This window comes from Macaca mulatta, chromosome 12 (genome assembly GCF_049350105.2).
Source record: "Macaca mulatta isolate MMU2019108-1 chromosome 12, T2T-MMU8v2.0, whole genome shotgun sequence".
NCBI lineage: Eukaryota > Metazoa > Chordata > Mammalia > Primates > Cercopithecidae > Macaca > Macaca mulatta.
In genome coordinates this window covers 95675698-95697686 of record NC_133417.1, presented here as the reverse complement: position 1 = coordinate 95697686, position 21989 = coordinate 95675698, and the positions used below count along the sequence as shown (strand labels likewise).

Genomic DNA, 21989 nt, shown 5'->3' with positions numbered 1-21989 from the left:
CAGAGTTCAACAAGTTCATGTAGTTAGCAGGCGTACAAATACATCTATAATGCTGACTAAATCCCCTCATCACGCTCAAAACCAAAGTGTGTGTGTGTGAGAGACGAATGTCTAAAACCACTACCAGAACAATGCTATAGTAACCCAGAGAATGATGCCTTTTAAAAGAGAAAGAGGAGGATTAAACAACAAAAATCACCTTAGCAATGTTTTCAAAAGTCACCGCATCGTTTAGTTTCCTAGAACAATAATCATACTTCTACTTTTTCAGAAATGCTTATTCTATCAACAAGTGTTTCAAACTCTACTTCTATCAAGCAACGGAAAAATATTGACAGTTAGTTAAATACTTACTTGGTGGTTCTGTAAGTATATTTATAGGTGACTTCTCGAGAAATCTGCCGAGCCAAGGCAAAAAGCTCATCTCTTCTTGTCAGCAGGGCATTATCCTTCACACAGAGTTGAGCAGCTGCTTCATTAACAGTGAGCTGGACATCCAAAACAGAGTTTCAAAATTAAGAACATTTTAATTTCATCAAAATGCAAAAGATTTCACTTAAAATATAAGAATGTCACACCATTATATAATGAAATCATAATTCATAAAAATCAGAATAGTATTTATTCCTAATTATTCCTAATGCCAAATTTCTGAAGAAAATCAACCAATCTGCCATCTCACAGAGCCCAAATTAATCATGATAGTCATCTTCATTTTATTTATTTATATGCTTTTTTTGGTTAGGTAGGAGAGTTTATAGACAACAAGGAAAATAAAAAGTGAAAAATATTCTGCATCTTGCTTATAAAAAAACCAAAATATCAGAATACAGGATTTGCTGACACCACTTCTCTAACCAAAAATCAACGTAGATAGTCTGACAGATTTTTTAAGAACTGACATGAAAATTCTTAAAAAGGAATCAAGACCATATGATTTTAAACATTTATCAAATCACTTAGTAAAAAATAGAGTTATCATGTACTAGGGCTATATTGGAAAATCAAGGTCTTGGACTAATCTCTAAGATCCATCTAATTCTACCATGCTTTCATAATTCAATAATTATTAAATATTGCCAATATAGAGTTGCTAGTTGACCAAACACTTTGTACTAAACTTCTGTTATCATAAACACAAAATCTTAATTGTTTAACAAAGTAGAAAAATTTTCACATAATTTTGTCAGTATAAATAGATACAGGAAATTGTCAAGAGGTATATCAAATTTTTTTAATATGCAAAAGATGAACTTAACCAAGGCACGATGATTAGCAAAAAGAAAATGGGACGTGATGGCAGACAGACCTGAGAAGAGTCCTGCTCCATCATTTACCAGCTATGACTCTGGACATGCAAAACTTTTGAGAGGCTTGGTATTTGGTATTCTGAGAGGCAAAATGGGATAATATCACTATCCCAAAAGGCTCTAACAAGAATAGATGAGGAGACACACCTGGCACAAGGTTGTGGTTAGTGTTAGTTCTTGTTTCCGTTTCATAAGAAATCAGGTACAGCAGTACCCCCTTACCCACAGTTTTGCTGTCTGAGGTTTCAGTTACCTGTGGTCAACTGTGACCCAAAAATATTAAATGAAAAATTATACAAATAAACAATTCGTAAGTTTTAAACTGTGTGCCATCTCACTCTGTCTCGTCCGAGTGATGAATCATCCCTTTGTCTAGTACATCTACACTGTCTACACTCCTGGCCGTCAGTCACTTGGTGGCCATCTCAGTCATCAGATGGACTCTTTTGATATCTCAATGCTCATGTTCCAGTTATCCTTATTTTACTCAACAGTGGCCCCAAAGTGCAAGAGCAGTAATGCTGGCATATTGTTCTAATTGTCCTACTTTATTATTATTAACAGTTATTGTTGTTAATCTCTTGCTGTGTCTAATTTATAAGTTAAATTTTATCATAGGTATGCATGTATAGGAACGAACAATGTATATAAGGTTTGGTACCATTTGCAGTTTCAGGCATCCAGCTGGGGGTCTTGGAATGTGTCCCTCACAGATAAGAGGGGACTACTGTAGTCACCCTTTCTCCCTACCCAGGCATCTCATCTTTATTTAGAATAATTTTTCTTACTTAAAATTTTTGAAAACAAAAATAAATAGCATGCAATCGTTCCATCCAGAATGACGATATTCTAATATACATTATTCCAATATTTCAGTGTACTTATAAACATTAAATATATATGTACATACAAATTTGTAATCTACTTTTTTCAGTATATTTTTTATTTCTACCAATGTATTAAGGCGGAGACACGGCTTGTTTACATTAGCATCTGGCATGGGTTGGAAGTTCAATATAAATCTGTTGACTGATGAATGAATTGAAAAATCCTTTATAATATCACTTTTACTACCCACACATACAATATTCCATTGTAGAAAACAGCAATATATTATTTAAACTACCATCGCCCTGGACATCGAACTACCTCCAGTTTTCCATGTACTATTTTAAAAAAAGCTGCATAAGAGATTCTTAAATGTGCACCTTTGCACACATATCCAACTATTTCTTTGCAATACATTCCTACAAATAGACCTGTTAGGTCACAGGGTATACTAAATTTTAAGAAATTTATACATTCCACCAAACTACCCTCAGAGAAGTTGCTCTAAATCATAATGCTGTTACAATGATTATATGATGAGTACATTTCCTACAATCTTGACCAACACTAGTTATTATCTTTTTAAAACTTTACCAATTTTACATTTCTAAAACAGCATTTGGTTATAATCTGCATCTCTTTGACTATGAAACTAAAGTTTTTTCTTACATCTTTGACTCATTACAATGTTTTGTTCTCTTAGAACTTCAGGAATTCTTTATTAACAGCGTCAACTCTTCATCATATGTAATGGGATTTTTTTTTTTAAAGTTTGTCATCAGCCATACAGTTTCTATGCTGTGGGTGACAGGCACAGAAAAACTCTTTCTACTCTAATAATATATAAATGTTCCATAATTTAGTCTAATCATTTTACTTTTCCCACCTAAGTATTTAAACCATCTAGAATGTGTTATGGTATATGGTATGACGTAGACATCTAACATCCTCCTCCCCAAATTTATAACTGTAATTTATATTGTTCTGAAACAATTAATTTGGCCACTGACAGCAAGTTATAATAATAAACCCAAGTTTCCTATTTTAAACCCATAGCTGAATATGAAAGCATAATTGAAGGAAGAATTTATTTTCAGCCTTCTCCCCTCCTCCTAAAGAGTCATCAATAGATAAATTCCTCCCCTAAGTGCCTTTGAAAGGCACAATGTTATTGGAGTTAAAAGTGAAATGTATACTTTAAATAATGATTTTCAAAACAAATCAACTTCAGTTTCAGCATGGCAGTAGCTAAATGACCTTGAAGAGGATTCTCAAATACCTTTTTATGTAGCGATTTCTTTTTCATATTAATAAATCTACATTACTAAGGAAACGCTTGATTTTCAGTAAGGTGTTTTAACTGACAATGTTTCAGAGGTACTAGCTTATGCACAACCACAGAAAGTAACTTTTCAACACAAATTGAAAACAATATTCTAGTATTCCTTCTATTACCTTTCCAGAAACCAAGAAAAATAAACACAATGCATTCATTGTCACTGAATTCAGGCTCCCACAAACCAAAAAAGTAGACTAAACTCCAGGCCCTCAGGGAACCTGGTAAAAAACTGAGGCTGGAGAAATAACTGTAGCTCACCCCCGAGTTGTAATAAAAAGCTGATTCATGAAGCCTCTCCCTTAAAAACATGTGTTCTGTCAGTGTTACCCAGATTTCATGCTCCCTAGTTGCTAATAATGAACAAATCAATAACTCTCCCTTAAAAACATGTGTTCTGTCAGTGTTACCTAGATTTCATGCTCCCTAGTTGCTAATAATGAAATCAATAACGATTATGATATAATTACAAAAGAAAAATGAAAATATTCCCAAACAACTCGTCACTTGCTGCAGCACTGTTAGCTTTTTCTGAATGCCAATAATCTAATTTTGTTTAAAGGATAAAGTAACAAGATATTCTCCCTTACTGGTTTACTTATTTCCTCCATTTCCTCTTTTTGTGGCCCAAAATACCAAAATTCCACTCATTTCTTTATGTGAAAGATTTCTCAAAGTTTGCTTCCTTTTTGTTTTTGAGATGGAGTCTCACTCTGTCACCCAGGCTGGAATGCAGTGGCGCGGACTCAGTCTCCCGGGTTCAAGCGATTCTCCTGTCTCAGCCTCCCAAATTGCTGGGACTACAGGCATGCACCACCATGCCCGGATAATTTTTTTGTACTTTTAGTATAGACAGGGTTACATCATGTTGGCCAGGCTGGTCTCGAACTCCTGACTCAAGCAATTCGCCCACCTTGGCTTCCCAAAGTGCCGGGATTACAGGTGTGACCCACCACGCACGGCCTCTTAAAGTTAGCTTTCTATCTTTTATAACTGCACTTAAAAAGTGGACTCACTACAGTTATCTTTATCCTTAAAAAGAGTGATTTACTGATTCCTAAAAAAACTTTCTTTACAGGTTGTTAAAATTATAATCTCCAACAATTAAATGATTGTGACTTTAAGTACTGTTGGCACAAAAACACTGTGAACAACTGTGTGTTAGGGAGGCTCAAAAGGCAATCAGGACTTTCATTTCCAGCACTGGGAAGGCTAGGGTACCATTACTGGCCCCTCTCAGAAAAAAAACTAAAGTATATCAGGGCTAGAGGGGAGATACAAATAAAATAATGGGAAAAAATCCAAAATATTAGTCATATAATAAATGTAAATGGACCACATGTTCCAGTTAAAAAACAAAGAACGTCTGACTGGGTTCTTTAAAATCCAACTGATTAGTATTTATAAAAGATATATATAAAACATGGATTAGAAAGGCTGAAAATAAAAGGATGACATAAAGATATAATAAGCAGTAGGCCAGGTGTGGTGGCTCACGCCTGTAATCCCAACACTTTGGGAGGCTGAAGCAGATAGATCGCTTGAGCCCAGGAGTTCGAGAACAGCCTGGGCAACACGGAAACCCCGTCCCTACAAAAAGAGAGACAAAGAAAGAAAGAGAGAATGAGAGAAGAGAGGAAGAGAGAAACAGAGAGAGAGAGAGAGAAGGGGAGAGAGAGAGAGAAACAGAGAGAGAGAGAGAAGGGGAGAGAGAGAGAGAGAAAGAGAGAGAGAGAAAGAAGGGGGGGAGAGAGAGAGAGAGAGAGAGAGAGAGGGAGGGAGGGAGGAATTAGCTAGGTGTGGTGGCACATGCCTGTGGTCCCAGCTACCCAGGAGGCTGAGTGGGAGAATCACCTAAGCCTGGGAGGTCGAGGATACAGTGAGCTGTGATCTCACCACTGCATTCCAGCTTGGGTGACAAAGTGAATCCTGTCTCCAAAAAAAAAAAAAAAAAAAGAGATGTAAAGATGTAATAGGCAATAATAGGCAATGACTAACAAAAAGAGAACTCATGTATTTATATCAACATTAAAGAAAACAGCTTTTTAAAGCAAAATTCATTATTAAAGATAAGATTACTGCATGATACAAAGAGAAACAGACGCTACAATCACAGTAAAAGTTTAGCACACAACTCTTTTTTTACTGACAGAGCAAGCAGACAAAATAGTTAAGAACCTAAGATTTGAAGAACAGAGTTAGTAAGCTTGTCAGAACAGACACATACAGAACACTCTACTAACAACCGCTTAAGATACCATTTCCAAACGTAAAAAACACAGACCACAGAGTGAACCATAACTAAACTCTCAACAAATTTTAAAGGTTTGGCATCACACAAACCATGTACTCTTGCCCTCAATGTAATTAAGTCAGAAATCATTAGGAAAAATAATTAAGGAAAAAAATTACTCATATTTGGAAATAAAGAAACACTTTTAAATAACTCATGGTCAGAAAATAAATCATAAAAGTAAAATAGAAAAATAATAACCTCATAACAAAACTTTGGGAATAACACTGAATCAATACATAGTGAAAATTTATACTTTAATTGCTCATATTAGAAAAAGAATGACTAAAAATTAATGAACTAAGCACCCAAATTAAGTTAGATAAGAACAATAAAATAACTAAGAGGAGACACATATATACATGCACACAGCACAAGCAAGAATAGCAACTAAGCCCACAGCGGCTTCTTCAAAAAGATCAGAGGTGGGCAAGTTTTTCTGTAAAAGGCCAGAGAGTAAATATTTCAGGCTTTACGGGTCAAACAGCCTGTGTCACAACTACTTAACTCACCATTGTAGCTCAAAACCAGCCACAAACAGTACATAAATAAATAGGCCCAGCTGTGTGCCAATAAAAGTTTATTTATAAAAACAGGAGGTGAGTGAGACTGGGCACACAGACTCTAGTTTGCAGATCTCTGAAAAAGAATAAAATTGGCAAACCTTTGGCAAGGTTGTTTGGGGCAAAGGAGAGATAAGTGTACAACCAATATTAGGTCAATATTAGGTCTTAAAAAACTATAAATAATTTTATGCCACTAAGTTTGAAAACTTAGATGAAATGGACATTCTTAGAAAAATGTAACTTACCAAAACTGACTCAAGAAATACACTACCATAATTCGTTTTTAAAAATCACCAGAAGGAAAAGTCCAACATTTCAATTGTGAGATGCTGAAATCTATGAATTCTGAGATTGAGAGTTCAGAATAAAACAAGCTAACTTAATAATGTGTCCAAGTATATGCTGTTCTCAGATTCAGCATTCCTCCTCTCTCAAAGGTGAAATTGCTGGCCTCCTCTGACACACTCAGCCTTGACTTCTCAGCACTACAATGGAAACTGACCAAAGCTTGGCATCACTGTTTATTCTATAGGCCTGGGTCCTTATCTTGGTAACCTGCTTAGCACCCCAATGCCTGCAGAATTTCTTCTGCTCAGTCTACAGTTACCCGCTGACTACATTCTCCTCTTCTCCTTCCTATCTTTCTAGAGCTCTTTGACTAGAAGCTGCTATCTGCTGACAAATATTCTGTAATGCCAAATTATCTACCTGCTTACATTTCTGAGTATTACAAGTTACTACATTCTCTATTGCCTTGCTGTTCCCAAGTTTTAGTTGCTCTCTCCTCATCCATTCACCGATTTAAGATTGGGGGCACACTGCTTGCCTAGTTTACCACCTACTATCTGTTAACACCCTTTATGATAGATGCAACGCTGCCTGCTGGCTTTTTTCTGATATTGCTTCTGGGTTTGTCCCTTAGCACCTCCCGAACACCAGCAACGTGAGTGATTCTAAGCCTCAGAACTCACTCTCTTCACAATCTGACACCTATATAACAGACCGGACTTAGCCAGGTTGTAGGACTATCACTGATTCTTTAGCTTAAAAAAAAGGGGGGGGCTTAACAATAAGTCATTCTATAATTCTTTATGGTGTACATTTGGAAACAAGTTATATTATAAATATATAAACAAATATTTTTTTCTTATTACAAGAAAAATAATCTTATGTACTGAACAGTTGAAAAAAACTTACAGGTATAGATAGCTTCCTGAATTTCATCCACTAGTGACCTACATATAGCTCTATGTCTTGCAAGATGAAAAGAACAGTATCCACACAATTTATATGAAGAAAACTCTCAGAACAGTGAGATGAAGCCAACAATGAATTAAGAATAAGTCATATATTCCTTATGTGGAAATTGAGTACAAACTAGCAACATTCTTTAATCTCAGGAACTTAGAACTAAAAAAACTTCTGCTAATTGTAAATAATCAGGAGAAAAAAAGCAAAATTCTCATAATACCTAAAAGATATACCTAATAGTACCTTCTTTCAATTCCCTCAGGATTCTGTCATTTCTTCCAAGATCTTAGATATTTACTAGTTTTAAGAAAGCTTCCTGATTCACAAACATTTATTCTAAACTATATTACTGAACCAGATTCACACACTGGAGTTACAAGTAACAAGCAGGCCTAAGTTAAGTTTCAAAAACACAAGCCACAACTTCCAAAGCCCCCACCCCCACATTTCAGCCTACTGGCATTCATTTTGAGTATTTCCTTATTTTGGGAAACCCACGGTCTCATTACTTAAATACCATGTGTACCTACTTATCTAAAGAGGCAAAGAGCCCGTTAGCGAAAGCTAAGTGTAAAATAATTCTTTTTAGATTTTTTAAAAGTAGGGTGTGATTTTTTTAAACTCAGGTTAACTAGGTTTGTTAATCTTTTAGAAATACTTTTATTTTGATAAAAATACAGGTATTTTGACTCAACTTTGTTGAGTTTCATCTGCTATGTTTTAAAAATTATAAGAAAACTAGATTACAGCATGAAACTAAAATTGCCAACACATTTTGCCTTTTGTTTTTCTACTAATGACAGCCATATAGCCCTTTTAGTGGATTCTCTACTGGTTCAAAGGATACTCCCAAAATAGATCAAGTCACAGACTGGCTATGACTTAAGTCATTCTGCTAACCAATTATCTGATCTCAAGCTCCAACATTCACGTCTAAAATCATTTATTTAAAAAGATCAGGCTAGGTACAGTGGCTCATACCTGTAATTCCAGCACTTTGGGAGGCCAAGGCAGTCATATCACTTGAGCCCAGGAGTCTGAGACCAGCCTGGGCAACATGGAGAGACTCCCATCTCTATAAAAAACTTAAAAAAAAAAATTAACTGGGTGTGGTGGCACACACCTGTTGTTGAAGCTACTCAAGAGGCTGAGCAGGGAGGACTGCTTGAGCCCTGGAGGTCGAGGCTGCACTCACTGCACTCCAGCCTGGGTGACGGAGCGAGATCTCCATCTCAAAAAAAAAAAAAAAATTAGCTATGAAATAGTCTTTTTAATTTTTGAAAACACATTTATTTTCCAAGCACTTATTGTGTAGACTCTGTGAATATAAAGATGAAGGAGACATTATCTCTGCCTTGAAGAAACCCAGAGTATACTGTGAAGCACAGACCAATACACAAATAAGTACAATAAGAAGTTGAAGTTATTGTGACAGAAGTATATGTAGGGATAAAAATGGAAAGGAAAGGTCATTCTATCTGAAGGAAAAGATAACAAAAAACACTTAAGCTTATTCTGGGCTGAGTTTTAAAGATGATGTGTCGACCAGATAGACGAGAAGAAAAGGAGTAAATGTTAAAGTTTATACACACACATAAAGTATGTATGTTATATGGAGAAAATGTTGTGTCTATACACACATATATACACACATGAACTTAAGCAGACTGTCTACAGTACTTACTATAAAGATAAAAATGTTTAATGCCAAACATCAAACCAAAACGATGTTCAAAGCAAGAATTCTTCCAACATTCATCAAATTGTTTTCTACGCAAGCTGAGAATTGCTTTAAGTTCTCGCTATTTTTACAAAATTATTTTCTTTAAAAAAAGCCTACAAAAATGTTTTTTAAAAGTTATATTTAAAACCTAGTTTTCTTAATTAAAAAACAAACTGCCTTTCAATTGCAAAGACTTTATGCTTTCACTGCTTAAATTCTGACATTTTTCTAAAAGTCACCTCATACTGTAGTTCCAAAGCTCAAACATGTTCAAGTTCAATACAAATATACCCCTAACACAATAAACATGGTCTATTTTCACAAAAGAGCTACGTGTTGCTAACACCTCAGTGTTTTTAATACTGCTTTCAGGGAGTGTATCACATTTGCGGCAAACTATTACCAAATTTATCTCTAACGACTAGCAACATGCCACACACACAGAGAAAGAACAACGCGGGCTTTGTACCTCATGGAGCGTGAGATGTTTCCCATCCTTCCTCTTTGAGTCAAATCTGCCGTATATTGCACTGTATTTCCGAATTTCCTCCTCTTTGTGTGGATCATCATCGTTCATCTCAAAGATGTGACCTATCATTTTGGCCAACTTCTTGTTGGTTTTTAGCAGCTCTTTCACTTCATTCAAGTCACTTTTCGGCAGTGTGGGGGCCATCCGCTCCACACACTCGGCCACAGAGAGCGCAGCGGCAGCATCCAGCGCCTCGCTGCTCTCCTTTGGGGACGCGGGGGAGCCCAGGTCTGCCGGGGAGAGGCTGTGCTCGCTCTCGGTGGCATGGTGCCCTTGCCAGAGTCTGGACTCACCAACACTCTGCAGTGCTAGGCTCCCGACCACATCTGACTTCCCCTGTCCCAAGCTCTGCACACAGGTGGTAGCAGCACATTTGGGGATTTTTAAATGAGGTTCCCGGGCATTGCTACTCCTTTCGTAACTACTGCAGGATATTCCCAGCCATGTCGGTGATCCCTCTGGTAATTTATAGATGGGTATGCTACTGACAGGAAGGGAAGTCAGCGGCTGATTGAAAAGCCCAGGGTTTGTGACCCAGTCTCTCAAAGCCTTCTGCAGCCTTCTAACATGAAGGGGCTTGCTAGCCATGCCCACGAGTGCCATGATTTCCAAAAACTCCTCTTCTCCTGCTTCACAGAGTTGCTGGACATCATCACCACCTTGTTGGATAAAGGCATCGAAATAAGAAAGTAGATTGGCTTTTTGTAATATTCTATACAGCTGCAACTCCCCCAGGGTCCTGGGTAAGGCCGCAGCCATTACTCTGGATGGGTTTAACCTGCCAAAAAAAAAAAAAAAAAAAAGTAAAAACTCATCATACTTGCTTCAAACTTCTTACACCAAATAGGTTAGACTACAGGTTTTAAGAACAAAAACAAGAAGCATCTGCATCGTGACTGCCTGTGAAGGCAGCATTCTCTCTACATACTTTATCTCGTTCTGCACTCCTAACAATCTTATAGGTCAGTAACTAAACTGACTTATTTTCCCAAAAGAGAATAACTGGTAAGCGGGAATCTGGAGGTTCAAACCAAGGCTCAAACCAAGGGTTCCATGTCCCGTATTTTTGGCTACATACTTTGCTACTGCCAAGGTATGGACGCAGGTGGAGTGAAAGACAATCAAATTTAGCAGGAGGTAAGAAGCAGAGGATGCTACCATTTGCTGAATACTTATTTTGCGCCAAGCAATACAATAAACACTTTACATTACACGTCTTAATTCTCACAAGGGCCCTGTGACACAGGTACAGTTATTCCCACTTTATTTTTTTATTTTTATTTATTTTTTTTTTTTGAGATGGAGTCTGGCTCTGTCGCCCAGGCTGGAGTGCAGTGGCCGGATCTCAGCTCACTGCAAGCTCCGCCTCCCGGGTTTACACCATTCTCCTGCCTCAGCCTCCCGAGTAGCTGGGACTACAGGCGCCCGTCACCTCGCCGGGCTAGTTTTTTTGTATTTTTTAGTAGAGACGGGGTTTCACTGTGTTCGCCAGGATGGTCTCGATCTCCTGACCTCGTGATCTGCCCATCTCGGCCTCCCAAAGTGCTGGGATTACAGGCTTGAGCCACCGCGCCCGGCCAGTTATTCCCATTTTATAGAGAAAAAATGAGCAAGATGAGTCTGGCAGGCAGAGGAAGATAGCTTTCAGTATGAATTGGAGGTGAGAAATAGAAGGTGGTATATTTAGGAATCAAGAAAGAAGAGGTAGAGAAAAGTCAAACAAGTAAGTGACAAGACTTGGTGATCACTTAGATCTAAGTGAGGAAGGAAGTTTCCCTTTATTGACATTTATTGATGAAGAAAACAGTTACTGTTTATTTGCACTCTGTGGTTTAAGGAGAGTTACAGGTGACTATGAGATTACATCTGAGAGTTCAGAAATCTAACAGGCATTAGGGACACAGCAAAATAAGGATGATGGGATTCCCTTTCAAACACATGGCACTCCCACATGGCACAGGGTCGAATGCTTATGTAGAACGGCCCTGCATGCAAAATAATAGACTAGAATGTAACTATGTATTAGGGAGAGGGCTGTAGGATAAAATAAGGAGGGTACGTGATCCCTCCAAAGCAGCAGCAGAAAGCCTAAGACAGAGCCAAAGACGAAACATACTTTTAGAGCTCAAGCAAGACAAAGAAGTCTGTTTTTAAAGAGACAGAACAAGACTCAGCAAAGTACTTCTTGACCTCTTAGCAGCCTTTAAAAGTTGTTCACAGTTGCCTGGAGACCTCCCACATACAAAGAGGAGTTGGCCAAGTACTTCCATTTAAGAGAAACAAATAAACTTGTAATCAAACGCACCCTTAGGATTAAAAGTACCCTGTAGCCCTCTATGGAGAAAATAACAGAAGGCTAAAAGAACATGTGCATCAGAGAAAAATGGAAGGCCCACTCTCAACTCTGACAGTATGCAGTAACAGTTAATGGGGACATCCCTGGAAGCCAAGAAGTCACCGAACTTGGGACTTTTGTTTTTTGCCACCAATCAGAATGCTACACAAAATTCTAGTCTCAGCCACTCCAAGCCAGGAGAATAGGTGTCCCTACCACTCTAAGCACTGACTACTGGAAGCCCTATCTCCTGGAACCTGTGTGTCATCCACAATCTGTTTTGACTTCCTCAAATTTTATGTCTCTTTCTTTGCAAGGGCGAGTATGGGCATAACCAGGTTACCTGATGACTTCCCAAAAGACAACAAAGGCTGAATTAGGGCCCAGTAGCTTCTACTAACATCCAGGAAATCACTTGGGGTGCTTTTGAAAAATACAGTTTCCCAGGTGCCTGAGATGCATCTCAGGAGACTCCCATGATTAGGCAAATCTGACAAACTGCACAAGATTCCTACTTAATAAATCCTCCAGGCACCACAAACTCCTACAGATCCTGTGATGAGCCAGGTAATTCTTTAGGTCAACCTTCACATTCATGCCACCTCAGTACTCTTGATAAAAAAACGTTCTTGCATCTTCTAAATCACCTAAAGGAGGCTCTGCGTGTCCTTCCACTCCAGGGAGAGTCTGTCATCCACCTGGGCACTAACTCACAACAACAGAGCTTTCAGGAGTTACAGACCCAAGTTTAGGGCTATATTAAACTACACTATACCAAATAGAAGGCCTGCTATAAAGTGTTGGAAGTGGAAGAAAGGAAACTTACTTTCCTATCATATACCTCATGCAATTCCTTCACAGGCTTTCAATGCAAGAATACAAAAAAAAAAAAAAAAAAAAAAAAGGACATGTATAATGTGAATATACATACACATGATCAAAATAGACTGTGTAAGACACAGAAGTTCCAAGACATGGGGCTTCCCAGTAGTACACACACAGTCTTTTTTTTTTTTTTTTTTTTTTTTTAATAAGAGGACTGTAACTTTGCAAGGTTTACACGGTGATCAATTAACTCACCATATGTACTTCTCACATTATGGAATAGAGGAGAGATTACATGAGGAAATCTGGAAAAATACTTTTTAATCTTTTTATGAGCAATAAGAAAAAACTATCTATGTTAGACAAATACAAAAGAGAAACTTAAGAACGAAAACACCCAAGCTTATATTTTGTTCTTCTGAGATAAGGCAATGATTTTAGAAAACAATTTTCAAGTTTTATCCTTTTTCATCTTTACCGATTAAAAAAAAATGAAACCCCCTAGTTCTTAAGAGAAAGCCCTCTGTATGGGTAAGAAAGTAGTTATGAATATAATATCTCCATAAAGACTGATAGGACCAAGTGTATATTTCCAAAGCCAAGATAACAGATGCAAGATAACTAAGTAACCGATTCGGTCCTGGAGGCTTTCTAGAGGCCCACACTTACTACTGGGAAAGGAGTTTTCCTACTAAGCTTTTGCTTTAAGAGAATGTTTCAGTTTCCTTCCAAAGCCTGCTGCGGTAATTTAAACACCCACCCCTTCATACATTAACTTGATGTGATTTGAAAGAAAACTTTTAAGAGATTTTCTGTTTTCACAAAATCTGTAACCATTAATGCTTCAACATGAAGGTCAAATAAGTCAAAAGAAAGCTTCTACCTGTATCCCTCCAATCTGAAGTAAATATAAAATGGGTCCTTAACATGTTACATACAGGTAGCTTATAGTATTGTAAATCTACTCAGCTGAAAACTACTGTTACCTGACCTTTTCAAGATATCCTGGAACGACCACTCTGAGTCTGATTTTTCAACGAATTCCAGTTAAGAGAAACCAGTTAACTGCATTCAAAAGTTAACTCTGAGGCCTTGCTGCCAATGTACAGCAAACTTCTACTTCCACTAGCTTAAATGTTCCTCCCCCTGCTCAGTCCAATGAAAAGAGTCCCAATGATGTCAGGGGAAGAGGAATTAAACAATGCATTAAGACCATTTGTTGTTGTTATTCACTGATCTTTTACACAGTAATCATTTGTTACAAAACTTTTCTAAAAACTCACTTTGGCTCCTTACAGGGTAGCATCAGTCACCTGCCAGATTCCAACTGTGCTAAGTGAAGGAAGGAGCTAGTCTGGCCCACAAAGTACTGGTCAACTGCTATTTTGCTATGGAAAACAAAATTTCCCTAACAGTCTCCAAGCTGGGATGTGAGGATTTTTTGATAGGACAGAGGCCTTTGTCACTAGGGAAAAGAAGAACCATTCCTTCGAACCTGACTCAGGCCAGCTTGTTTTCTGGGCTCACCATTCTATCCAAACTCTGGGCCTCTCTCTCATTAATCTCTCTGATACATGGTATCACTCCTTGAGATGCTCTTCGCCTTACTTTGGTAATGCTGCCTTATTTGTTTTTCCTTCTTTCTCTCATTATATTCTAAGAATTCTCCAAATTTTAATATTGCAGCTCTTTTCTATTGTGTGCCCATGATTTTCTTTTGATGATCTCACCCATTTCCAGGCTTTAATTATTCCTATAGGCAGATGACCTCCAAATCTGTATTTGTAGCTTGGACCAGGGCCATGGAGTGGCTCCAAGTGTTCCCAAATCCAAATGCACACAAAGCACTGACTGCCGAGTGAAAATGATGCCTCTCACACACGTCTACTTTGCAAATGAAGGTAAACAGACACTTCTGTTATGTAGTAAAATAAAACCCACTTAAAAGTGTAACTGAAGTTTTGTTTTGTCTTTATATGTACTCTCAAAAAACAAATACTAAAAGTAGTCATGAATATTTGCTATTACTTATTTAAAAAGCTATCCTCACACCTGAAAAGTTCAGAACCATCAGCCCAAATTGTTCTTCTAAACCGTAACTTGGCGTTCCACCTGGGCACTGTCAACACCTCAAATCTGATGCGTCTGAAAGCAAGTACATTCTCTCATTTTCTTCCCCTCTTCCAGATTCCCAAGTCCACTTCTTTCCAATTCTCTTAGTTCTTTCAGTTGCCCCGCGAGTCTTTCAGTTTCCAGGATTTAAGTAAGTTTGGATTCCGTTTTTGCTTTTGGTTCTTTCTTCCTCAAATCTACATGTCCTTAGGCTACACCACTTCTTTCTCTGCCTCAAGAGCACCAGATTCAACTTTGAAAAAAGCTCCTTCAGCTTCAATAGATCCCGCACTGCAATGCTGTTTACAAAGTTGCAAACTTCTCCACTAGTGCATAAAGAAACCCAAACTACTCATATAGGCATCCCAGACCCAAGCCTATCTCTTTCCAGCCTTTCTCTGTTCCTTAACACACCCATATACTTGTTCCAAGCAGATACATTAGGCGTTCCTCAAATATGCATTCCACTTCCCTGCTCCTGTGCCAGGTATCCTCTCTCCCTCCAACCTCCACAGCCTTTCCCAAAATGTCCTTCCCACTACCCCTGGCTGCCGCTGTCCTCGCCCTTCTCCCAACTCCACAACACTTTGTCTCTCTCTCTTATATTTTGAACTTATTCAAATACACCATGAACTAAGCCAGTTCCGGGGAACAGAGGAAAGACAGCTCTTCATGGAGACTCAGTTAACAGCAAGGAGAAAGACAAGCAGCAGAGACTCACACGATGTGGTAAATGCTGTGCAGCTGTGAAGGAGTCATGGCCCAAGGAAGGCAACCTGCCTGGCTCTGCAGAACAAGTCACTGTTAGGTTATAAGCACCCCGAGGGCAGAATTAGGTTTCATTACTTTCATTACTCTTTTGTCCCCCTTTATTCCTAGCAAAGTTTCTATGATAAATAACATCTCTGGAAAGGTTGCTGTGCAATGAAACCCAATGTCTGAGTCAGAATCTGATCAGCAACCTTTCATATTCCAAAACGGAGGCCTTCTGTGTAAACCGGTATCTCAATGAATTGCCAATCCATTAACAGGGCATTCTGTTACTTTAGCTACAATCCTTTTCATTCTCTCATCCTTAATACTTGTTCTTTCTTAAAAAGCTATATGGTGCACTCCTATAACATGGCTATTCTCCCAAGAAAGCAAAAGATGCTCTCCCAATACAGGAACTACAAGTGGTTAGTGTTATACATCATGGATCGAGTCCGGCCCCAACACCTGCCTTTTAAGAATTCAAGTTCAGTCATGAGATCCTAGGTCTTTGCTTCTCTGTTCCTATAAACACGGTGTAAGTCATCATCAAATATCTCATTAATAATCCATATAGTCAAAGGGATTTATAATCACTGTTCTTGCATCTTCTCCCCGCCATGCTATGGGAATCATTATTATATACACATACACAAACATATATAGCAATACACATATGCACACGCCTCCAGGAGTGGGAAGAAACCAAGGGCAAAATCCTAGTAAGGCTTGACTTATTTATGCAGAAGACTAGAAATTCCTTCCCCCAACGCAGCCTGCAATTTTTACTTTAAAATTATCTGAGTCAATAGCAACCTCTTACAGACTTACAAAAAATGTGAAAAACCTTGGAAAGAGTTAAGAGCTCATGAGTCATTTACAGATTAAGGTAAATTAGTTCCACCAGATTGTTTTCCTCTTAACATCTAGACAAGATCTGATGCACGTTAATGAAATATTGAGATGGGAAATAGGGACAATGAAAATAGGAAATCTGAGGACAGAAAGACTACACTTAGAGCCTCTGAAGTAGTCCAAGTTTAGGAGAGTATAGCTTGAAGGTACAGGGGCCTGGGAGAAGGAGAAGGGTGAAATGGGTACACCAGAGGCTGAAACTGAAAAGGTTTATAAAAAGCAAGAATCTGACTCAGGGAAGGATGAGCCTCTATGTCAGGGGTGTCCAATCTTTTGGCTTCCCTGAGCCACATTGGAAGAAGAATTGTCTTGGGCCACACAAAAAATACACTAACGATAGCTGATGAGCTTTTAAAAAAAAATGGCAAAAAAGCCTCATAATGTTTTAAGAAAGTTTACACATTTGCATTGGGCCGTATTCAAAGCCCTCCTGGGCTGCGTGCAACCACAGGCCTCAGGTTGGACAAGCTTGCTCTATGCAATTAATTATTTTTGCTTTTATTCTCATCCTAGAACCCAGAACTCAAGCTAAAATGATTAAATGGAGTTCAGCTACACTTTATGGGTTACTTAAGATTGCAAGGTTGGCCTAAGTACTAACTTCCATGTGTGTTTCAAGTACCAAATGATTTACCTAGGCACATATTAGTAAGCGGTGTACCATATAAATCAAGACACTTTTGGACCTTAGCTATGAATTAAATATATACCTTCTAGTGAATTGAGGGTAATTTGGGAAACTTAAAATGTCATCTCTTACTGATTTGTTTCTAAACTCCGAATGAAGTTGGAAAAAAATTTTAGAGCCGGGCGCAGTGGCTCAAGCCTGTAATCCCAGCACTTTGGGAGGCCGAGACGGGCGGATCACGAGGTCAGGAGATCGAGACCATCCTGGCTAACACCGTGAAACCCCGTCTCTACTAAAAAATACAAAAAACTAGCCGGGCGTGGTGGCGGGCGCCTGTAGTCCCAGCTACTCGGGAGGCTGAGGCAGGAGAATGGCGTGAATCGGGGGGCGGAGCTTGCAGCGAGCGGAGATCGCGCCACTGCACTCCAGCCTGGGGCGACAGAGCGAGACTCCGTCTCAAAAAAAAAAAAAAAAAAAAAAAAATTTAGAGACACCTTAAAATTTTAATAAAAATTTTCAGTGTGAGATTAAATTTACTTGCCAAAATTAGAAAAAACTAAACCAGATTTATTTTGCTAAATAACTATGTATTCATTCAACTATAATAACAATAAGCAAATACTAGCATTTCATATAATGGTTGGAAATCCTCAACCAACCTACCATCAAGCCATTTAACAAACATTAATTACCCACTGAGTACAGAGTATGCAGGCAATATTTATAAGTTTTTTCACCTTTTCAGAAGTTTCTCTGTAAAAATCATTAAATTAATATACTATGCAAATTAATGGGTCACCCCCTAAATACAATGTAGTGAGAAATGACAAACTCTTTGAAAGCTTAATGGTATGTTTTAGCTTTGCGAAGTCTCACAAGACGAGGATCACTATTTTTTCCAAGCATCAACTTCTCAAATTTCCCACTTGTTCCATTATTAAGTTTAAGGAGTATATTCTGTTGTATGACTTATTGAACATGTCAGATCAGAAAGGGAATTTGCATTTAATATAGTAACTGTACCATTCTATTGTTGAAAAGGATAAAACAAGCAGGTAAGATAAAAATACATTCGAAGCAAAGGGGCTAGTAACCTTCTATTATGCTCAAGTGGGTATTATTTATGCTATAATATGTTTAGCAAATTCCACAATGAAATATGCATAGATGGGTTGATTACACATTAGCATGATCTTAAACTGTTCAAAACATATTATAAAATGGTCACTTCCATCCAAAACACAGCTTTGCATTTAAAGGTAAATTTTACAAAGATTTCATTTCCAAAAATGCACATAAATAGCACTCACAAAAAACAGCTCCAGGCTTGTTATAATGGAAGAAATGAGTCCTAAGTCTTAGGCCAATGAAACCTGACGTAACTTCGGAGGCTAAGGTGGGCTAATCCCTTGGCCCAGGAGTTTGAGGCCAACCTGGGCAACATGGCGAGACCCCGTGTCTATATTTTCTTTAGAAACTGACATACTTCTGTTTTCATCCAACCTGAACTTTAAATATTTAAAGTTCATTAACAAATTCGTCAAAGATGTCCCCCACTTTATAATTTTTTTCTTTCAAAGAAGCATCCACGGTGCAAACCCCCCCAAATATTTAATAAACCAATAGGCTCTTAGCTATAGCGTGATGAAAATACCTAATGCTTTCACTGTTTCTCTAAGGAGAATAAACATCTATTAACTTTCTCATACGACAGTGGATGTTATTTGCCACTTACAAAAAAGAGATTGCTCAATTGAATTAATAATTTTGAAATGAGATAAAGTATTTATTAGATAAACCAAGTTATTTACTAGACATATAAGCTTACTAAACGTCCTTGTGACAGCCATAGTAATCCTAAGAATTTGTCATTTGAATTACATTCATAATTAGCAGGCAGAATAAAATAAAAATCTACAGTGCCTCAATGTTTTCATTATTACTATTATTACTGATACCTTCACAAGTAACAAGAGACCATCAGAGCCAAGAAAAAAAAAATTTTTAATAGCGAAATGGCATATTAACTTTAGTGCAAAATGGCAAAAATAATAAAATTGAAACAAGAACGCTTCTTCCAGAAGTTCCTTGAAATTTTCTTTCAAGACCTAATGTTCCAATATCTAATACCAAATCAGGGATAAAAAAGGCTGACCTAGCCAGCCATCTACAGTCTCATGAAAATTCTTATTTGTATGTTAATACCGATGACAAAATATATTTTTAAAAATGAAAGGATAGTATTAAATGTCTTAAAGGACACAAATATGGAGGAGAAAAAGATAGCCTTTCATCTAAGAGCCACTTTTACTGGCACTCAGATTAGATCAGAAGCAGCTCTTTCAGGTCTTCAGGAAAAGCTCAACCTCCACCCAAAACAGAAAAAGCAAATCCTATGCATCTTCTCTTTCTCATACTTCTCATAATACACACACAGATTATGAAATATCATAATTGAGTATGTTGTTCAGGGAAAAATTTTCAAAAAAGTGAAAACCTAGGAAGGTAAGTCATTGCGTGAATACTTTAACAACAGCTAAGCATTTCCTACGTGACTAATCTATTTTAAATTCGGTTCCTCTGTTCCTATGCAATCTCATATTATCTATTAAAACTGCCAAAATATTTTTAAACAAGATCTGAGAATTCCTCTTTCAGCTTCTGATCTTTGCACTCCTTGAGTTGGCAGACACGTCACTGGCAAACCAACTGGTAGTGACAAGTTACTCCAAATCGACTCTTTCAGATGAAATTTTAAATTAACAGCCATCCCAAAATTTTCGGTGCCTCCCGAATCTCAGGAAGCGAGGGGTAAGTACATGCAACTCTACGATTCCTCCCGATCACTCGCTGCAAAACTTGGTCTGCAGCATCTACAAATGCATATTCCATCTCAACTATCCCTTTCCCCAATATCCTTCAACATTCAGGCTCATCAGAAGTGTCGTTTCCTAACCCAAGCTTTGGAAACTCTGAGCTTGCAGACCACAAAGATTGGACAGTATTTTCAGGGTTTCTCCATGATAAGGTCACACACACACCTCTGCATCCAAGGCTTGTACGTCCCACATGTTTGCAAATTCCTCATCGGCCTTAGAGGCACAAAGAGTTTCTCGCTTCCCTGCACCTCAGTGCCAAGTTTCTGTAAGCCTCTTCCATGCAAAACTCTCCTTCCGCTTTTAAAAAGAAAACTACATTCGGAAGGGGAGGATACCCAAGAAGAAAATCGAGACGGTAAGTGCAGCACTTTTATAAAGTAAACAAACAAAAAGACCGCCCTGACAAAGGCGACTGCAAAACTCTGGGGCTGGCGCTAACAACCCACATCGCACACCCCCACAGCGCCCCACGGTTCCTCCGAGCGCCGCGAGACGCCCCCAGCCCCCTTAGCAGAACGGACTCGGCACCCCAAGCTTTCTCGGAGGGAAAATGCACGAGTCAGGGCCGCGCTCCCCGCGGCCCTGGCACACCGAATGTCTCCGGGAATCGCCCACACGAGCCCGGGGCCGCCCTCTCCTTCCGGCGGCGGCCGCGCGGAGCCCACTCCCCGGACACCGCCCCCAAAGTGCCCGCGCGGCCCCGCGACTCCGCCGCCCCAAGTTCGCCCGCGGCCGCTCTGCCGCGAAAGCGTCCCGTACTTGGCGGACCGGGAGTGGCGACCGTCCGCTTCGGTACGTACTCAGCCAGCGGCTGCAGCGGTCTTGGCGCGCTCTCCCCGAGGACTGCTCAGCCCCAACTCCGAAGCGACGGCCCCCGGCTGTCCCTCCTCTGGCGGCTGCAGGAGCCGGGACGCCCCCGCTCCCATCGAGGGGGGAAGGGAAGGTGGTGGGCGCGCTCTCTCTGCTCCCCCCGCTAGCTCGGGCCCGCCGCTTCTTCCCGCCCACCCGCCCCGACGGCGCTCGCTTGGCCGCGGCGGCGGCTCCTCCGGGCTGCGGCGCGCGGGCGGCGGCGGCGGCGGCAGCGCCTCCCCCGCCGCGCCCTGCCCTCCCCTCCCCTGCTCTCCCCTACCCTGCCTTCCCCGCGCGGGCTGCACCCTCCTCCCCCTCCCCCGCCCGCCTCCACCGCCTCCACTCCCCCACCCCGCGCTGTCACATTGGGAGATTCCGCTCTTGCTACATTCTCCGCTCCGGCTCCCGCCCACGCGCGGCCGAGTGACGCAGATCCCGGCGTGGGCCGCCGCCGGGCGGGGGCGGGGGCGGCCGCTGGGCCCGGGGCTCGGCCCCTTCCCGCCGCCCCCTCCGCGGAATCCGGAGGGCGGCCCATTCACACGGCAGCTGGGAGGAACCAAGTGGGCGCCGGGAGTGGGCGGCTCCCGCGAGTCCCGCTCCGGGCGCGGGGAGGGGACGACCAGGAGGGAGACGGGTGGGGGACGCCGCCTCGGGCCTGCTCTCCAGCTGCGGAGTGAACTGGGAAGATTTGCAATTAAAAAAAAAAATTATGTGTGAGGTTCCCGATATAGTATTTCAAAGAGCACACCCGCCAAATCCAACATCCCCTAGGAGGCTGACTTTAAAAAAAAAAAAAAAAAAAAAAAAAAACCGCGCCGGGCTCCCCTCGCCCCCGCAAGCTCGGGGCGGAGGCGGGGAGG

The 21989-nt window shown here is 40.0% G+C and overlaps 1 protein-coding gene across 20 annotated transcripts in view; it reads right to left on the bottom strand.

Annotated features, from left to right (window-relative positions):
• NAB1 (NGFI-A binding protein 1) overlaps positions 1 to 21989 on the bottom strand; it is a 179573-nt gene that overhangs the window by 21553 nt on the left and 136031 nt on the right. For 4 of the 20 annotated variants that reach the window (XM_077956058.1, XM_077956061.1, XM_015110571.3 and 1 more), the window contains exons 1-3: positions 21081 to 21695; positions 9777 to 10614; positions 355 to 488 (exon numbers count right to left, since the gene is read on the bottom strand). In XM_077956058.1, the coding sequence (XP_077812184.1) occupies positions 355 to 488; positions 9777 to 10595 (953 nt within the window). In that variant the 5' untranslated portion in view covers positions 10596 to 10614; positions 21081 to 21695. 20 annotated transcript variants of the gene reach the window in all.